The 6,324-nt window shown below is 35.5% G+C and overlaps 1 protein-coding gene across 3 annotated transcripts in view; it reads left to right on the forward strand.

The window, feature by feature from the left end:
- FANCA (FA complementation group A) overlaps positions 1 to 6,324 on the forward strand; it is a 115,079-nt gene that overhangs the window by 96,184 nt on the left and 12,571 nt on the right. For all 3 annotated transcript variants that reach the window (XM_074200767.1, XM_074200759.1, XM_074200774.1), the window contains 4 exons: positions 1,776 to 1,948; positions 3,308 to 3,413; positions 5,300 to 5,359; positions 6,166 to 6,270. In XM_074200767.1, coding sequence (XP_074056868.1) covers positions 1,776 to 1,948; positions 3,308 to 3,413; positions 5,300 to 5,359; positions 6,166 to 6,270 — 444 coding nt within the window. The remainder of the gene's footprint in view (positions 1 to 1,775; positions 1,949 to 3,307; positions 3,414 to 5,299; positions 5,360 to 6,165; positions 6,271 to 6,324) is intronic.

Below are 6,324 nucleotides of genomic sequence, written 5' to 3' on the forward strand. Positions count from 1 at the left end.
TGACCTTGGGCAAGTCACTTAACCCCACTGCCTTGTAAAAAATAAAAAAACAAAAAATAGTGTTCATGTGAACTTGTCAAAGCTATTAAGACTATTGAAACGAGGTTTAGAATTTAGTACTCTACCTAGAACAGGGCAGGATTTCTTTCTGACTTTGAAAATCAAATAAATTTTTCCATGTGATTTTTCATACATCTGAAAAGTACTCTCTACTGCTAAAGAGCTTTTGAAGAATTCTTAACTGCTGAGGAAATCAGCTAGATTTCACTATTTTTTCATGCATTCACTATGAATGGGCACCCTTAAGAATTCTTGAATCAAGAAATATAGAATGAGTTTTTGATTTGTATTTTTACTTCATTTCCGTTTAGATTTTATATTTTATTGAATTTTAAATATGTGAAAAAAGGAATAATGCATGAAGAAAAATGAGCAAAGCTCTGAAAAATAAAGTAATCTCAACAAAGAACTGAGATGTCTGCCCACTTTATCCCTTAGACAATTCTCACAGTAGTTTTTATTAAGAATAAATTGTTAGAGAATATATGTTTAACATAGTCATACATGTATAAGCTATTTTAGATTGCTTTCTGACAGGAAGGGAGTGGGTAAGAGAGAGGAGAAGAAAATGTAAAACTCAAAACCTTACCAAAAAAAATGATTGTTGAATACTATCTTTGAGTGTGATTGTTTAAAAAAAAAAAAGAAGAAGAAATTATAAATAGCAGGCAGTCAAGGCAGTGGTACTTCTCACATTTAAAATCTAAAAGAGGTAGAATATTCCACAGAAACCTGATGCTAAACATTCTTAAAAGCAAGCCAAAAAAACCTTTTTTCTTCTTATTGTCCATGAATGTTAAAGGAAGAGTAAATGGGGAAGAAGAGATAAGGAAAAGATTTATTTTAGAGCTGACATTTTATTGATTTATCTATTAATTTCTTTCCTATTTTTAATGGGCTTCCAGAAATTTACTGTCATTTGATCTCCTCCTCTTTGATTTTAATTGTATAACAGAGGTATGATTTTAATGTCTTTCATTAGAAGATTACTTCAGAAAATATATCAGATTTCACATGTATTACTACGACCTATATTGCTTACTATCTCACGAATAGAATTGGGAACTCAAAACTTTTTTAAAAAGCAATAAAAATTGTTTTAACATGTAATTGGGGGAAAATAAAATGTAATTTTTTTCAAAAGCAAGAAAATATATCAGAATTTATACATGCAAATGATGAAAAACTTTTATTTATAACAATGATCTTTAGAGGCTGTATGGATATTTTAGCAGTGTTGTTCAGAACAAGTTTTGGAACTTTTTTTAAGAAATTGGTGTTGGGGCGGCTAGGTGGTGCAGTGGATAAAGCACCGGCCCTGGAGTCAGGAGTACCTAGGTTCAAATCCAGTCTCAGACACTTAATAATTACCTAGCCGTGTGGCCTTGGGCAAGCCACTTAATCCTGTTTGCCTTGCAAAAAAAACTAAAAAAAAATGCTGTTAGAGCTAATTTGCTAGAGACACACAAATCATTCTCATTACTATATATTTATGCCTTAAATATTTTATATCAAACTCCATGCCCTAACTAGGTAACTACTACAAAGGCTTCCTGAGATTGGGATGTTACTAACAAATCCTGGAGTGTTGTTAGGGAAGGCAACATTTCTTTCTTTTAAAATATTGATTTGGAAACAAATTCTTTAGGGTAAATAAATAATGGCTTTATAAGGGGAGTGTTCAGTCACCAAATAGAGTATTTTCCCTCTTCTAGGAAATGGTGCTTGAGCTAGAGCTGGAAAGATGGAGGACCCCAAGAATTGGCCCATCAAATGATGGTGGACATTTCATGTTCAGAATTTTTCAGAAAAGGTTACATGCTATGGGAAAAGGTTCAGCAGTTGGAGAGAGACTCTTGAGACAACAGGAACTATTTGTGTACAAAAGGTAAAATCCAGATAGAAGATTTGAGTTGTTAACAGATTTCTGAAAGAAAACCTAGGCAAAAATGAAAAAAAAATAATTTATTACAGGTTTTATTATACTAAGTTGCTTTCTTCATGATTTTTCAAAGTATATTTTGAGGGGCAGCTTGATGGTGAAGTGGATAGAGCACTGGCCCTGGAGTCAGGAGGACCTGAGTTCAAATTTGGCTTCAGAAACTTAATTACCTAGCTCTGTGACCTTGGGTAAGTCACTTGATTCCATTGCCTTGCAAAAAAAAAACCCAAAACAAAAAAGTATATTTGCTCATTTCCTTTAATGACAGCCCTACCATTTGATGGTTTAAACCCTTTGAAAGTTTTCTGCAGGGACAAATGTTTTGAAAAGCATTATGAATGTTCACTTAGCAAATCTCATCTTGTTTCTGGAATGTTTATAATTGGGATTTTGAGAATTATAATTTGTAACAATTATAATCTGACATTAACTAGTGATAAAGAAAAAACTATGTCTAGGATAGCATTTTAGCCTATTCTTATTCAATGGGGTAGGACTCTTCATGACTTCATGTGGGGTTTTTTTGAAAAAAGATAGTGGAGTGGTTTGCTATTTCCTTCTCCAGTGAATTAAGGCAAACAGAGTCCAAGGTCACATAGCTAGTAAGTGTCTAAGACCAGATTTGAACTCTAGTCTTCCTGACTCCAGGCCCATTGTTCTATACAATGATCCATCTAGCTGCCTCTTTTTAATAAATTAAACCAAATCCATACTCTGGTATTGATATGGGAAAGCTCTATAATTTGCTGTCTTAGATACAAGAGTAAGAGAAAAAAAATTGACTATGCCAACTAAATTAGTATGTGACATTGAGTTAGATACTTAATACATTTGTGTCTTAAAAAAATCTGGATATCCAATACCTGCCTTTCAGAAGTGTGCAGTCACAGGAAAGAATGGATAGTGCCATTTAGTGGACAAAATGGATTTAGAGCCTTTAGCTTTCAGTTTTTAATCTTGGATCTATCAGTAATTTGGCGGAATTATTTTGGGCAGTCACCTAAAATATAATAAATTTTTGGTTGTCATGGACCTTAAGAGATAAGTAAGTGACTTGCCCAAGATTTCTCAGGTGTTAAGTGGTAGAGGTAGGATGGGAACCCAAGTGTTCTGATTTCACCAGCATTGTTTTTGTCACTACTAATCAATGGACACTTAGAGCATCCTGTAAATGATCCATAGAGCCTTCCTAGAATTAAACGGTGTTTAAATATAAAGCATTAGAGATCATTGGGGGGGGGGGAAACAGAAGTACTTTTATTTTATAGCTTTACTATTGATGACCCTTTAAATCTTTTATTCAAGTATTCTTGTAGGTCTTCCTCCTTCCGTTCTCATCAGTACCCCTGGGTCAGGATGGCAGAGGTCTATGCATTGTGAAGATTTCTTTCACTTTGTCAATAATGAATTGGTATGTATGACATTTTGGGGCAAATTCAGAATATAGAGTTTTAGTGCTCTGAAAGTCTCCTGCAGGCTGGAAATGATGATCAGGATGCACAAAATTTTAAATTCTTTGTATTCTGGAATCTGACAACTTTTACGCTATGTGACACTTTCAAGTATGATTATTGGTGTCTACTGGTTTTACTTGTCATCCAATAAGATTTGCTCAGTCAAGTCATTTAGCCTGCAGTAGGCTTCTAAAGAACCCTACACCTACCTTCTCCAAAGCCAGATAATTTATCTCCATTTGGGAGATGTTCAGTAAGAGTTATCACTGACTGGCCAAGGCCTGCCAACTATTTTCTGACAGTTAACCATGTTGTCTTATTTGACTTTGAATTATTTCATCATTTCCTTATGAAGAAATGCATTGTTTGTCCTTGGCCCCTCTAGGTTGAGTAAAGCCTCACATTTTACTGACTTTTTCTTGCCAAAGGTTAGATTTAACAATTTGGTACCTACTGCCTCAGCTTCCTGCCACCTGAAGGCCCCAAAGAGGATGACCTCTGAATGTGCTGCTATCTGTGATTTTACACTGCCTCCTTCTGGATTTAGACTGAGGCTGTAGCCCCAAGATAGTTAAGAGAAAAGAGTCTGTCCAGCATTAATAATCAGATACCTTCTGGTAACAGCAGCTCTGCTCAACACAAAAACTGATGTTCATATGGATGACTCTTTGAGATCTAAAAGTTCCTTCTCAGGCTTCAAAAATAACTCAGTTGCATGTTTAGTGAAATTTAAGTACATGATAATGCAACTTAATTTTTTGGAGAATTAGAAATCCATAGATAACTAAGACTCAGTTAAACCCTGTAGTCAGTTAACCCTCTATCCTATTTCCTTACTATGTTGGATAATAAACTACTGTAATAAACAGGAAATGAAAACATGCCGTAATAAACCATATTTTAAATAAATTTCTTTTTTATCATATTAGTGCCTTTTCCTCAAGATTATCGTCCTTGATAAAATCTTGCTCAGAAATAAATGTTCTTGACCCTGTAGAATGCACAATCATCTATTATAATATAAAGGGATTTTTCGTGATGTTGCTTAAATTTCCAGCATTTAAAAAGAACTAAATAGGATGTTATATTTGAATGGTCCATGTCTCAGCAGTGAGGGAAGGAAATCGTCTTGATTTTTTTGAGTTGGGTGGAGTGTTAAAAGAATTGCAAACAAATTTTTTTTTAAATGAGAATCTTAGGCTTCTTTTATTACCATCTGAACTTCAAAGTCCAAAAGGTGTAGAGGATTACTAAGAGGAAGATATGGTAAAAGAATAAAAAAGAGAGAAAGGTCGGCCATAACTAAGCAGCCCCTTCCCATTCTGCTTGATTTGCAACCTGTAAAGAGTGTCCTTCCCCAAAATTGGAACAGCCTTAAATTCTGGAACAACATAAAAATCTTGTGATCCAGACCTTTGTTATAATTGAGGTTGCTAGACCCACACGATAGGGTATGGATGCTACTTCCCTGTATTTTAACAATAGATAATGGTATAGATCATCTGCTTTAGCAAAGAGATATAATTAGTAGTTCATGGAAGAGAAGACTTGTCCTTATTTTTGTATGAAATAAATCATTTGAAAGCCGAGTGATGATCTAGTACTTATTTGGGCCTTAAAAGTCTTGATAATTTCTTTACCCGAATTTTATTGTTTTCTAGCTTTGCTGATTAGTGCTTAGACTACCAACCCTCATAATTTCATATTTTCTTGAATGACAAATCTCATATATTTAAGAATTCCAAATCCTATATGACTTTCTCCATTCTGTATTTCCTCTCTTAACTTCTTTAACTTTCACTTTCTGGTGATTTATTGTTGAATCTATTTTATTATATTGCAGAAAAACATCTCACCTAGAGAATGTGCCCTGGCCCATGATATCACCATCCACTTCTTCAGGGTAATCTCTCTTTTTCCCAGAGTACTCCTTTTCAAATTCATGCCTATATTATATAGTTGACTGGCCTAGGAAGTAGGGGCTTAGGAAAAAAGGATGAAAAACAATACAACCCTCACCCTCAAAAAGCTTACTTTGTACATTTTAAGTAACATATCATTTAGATATGATGAAGTATATTCTAGTATGGAATGAGAGATTCATGAAAAGATTACATCTAGGTGGAAGGTCAAGAAAGCCTAGTGAAAGCTGGTAGACCCAGATAGAAGAAAAGTCTATTCTAGCAACCGTTTTTTTATCAGGCACCGTGCAATGGGGTGAGAGTAGAAATGCAAGAGATACCAACGCAAACCAAGCACAGGACCTGCCCACAAGGGTTCGACAGGGATGCCAGCTGGCTTGTGCAGGCCAAGACATGGCCATGGGAACAGTGGATGGGCCAGTTTGACTGGAGCAAAGAGGGTGTGCTGGGAAGGGCATGGTGGAGAGGATGAAGTAAAGCTTCCCTCCTCTTTTCTCTTTGGAAAGCAGACTTGGAGATGGCCCCACATCTCTACCAAGTGCAATGATTTCTAAATCGTGGCTTCTTCATTAAGAGGGACAATGTCAAGACACAGCTGCTGGTTTGTGCAGCTGAAATGGGTGATAGATGGAAAGGACATAGCAAGGAAGGTTCCTATTTAAGTGGACACTAGATTCTGATTTGGGGAAGAAAAGTTGTGTCCCTTCAGTTCAGTTGCAAGCTCTTTACAGCAGTAGAAAACTATAAAATAGTCAGCAGTATGTAAAAAAGAACATCTCCTTTTCAGGGTCTCCTTAGTGCTTGCCTGAGTTGCAAAGATCCATCCAAAGAGGTTAACTTGATCCTGACAGCTTGTCAAAGCCACTGTCCAATAATCTTATCCTCTGCAGTGGTAAGTCGAATTTTTGTGCAGTTTTTCCATCCTGAATGTTTAAATACAAAGAAA

Source organism: Macrotis lagotis, chromosome 1, assembly GCF_037893015.1.
Source record: "Macrotis lagotis isolate mMagLag1 chromosome 1, bilby.v1.9.chrom.fasta, whole genome shotgun sequence".
Taxonomy (NCBI): Eukaryota; Metazoa; Chordata; class Mammalia; order Peramelemorphia; family Peramelidae; genus Macrotis; species Macrotis lagotis.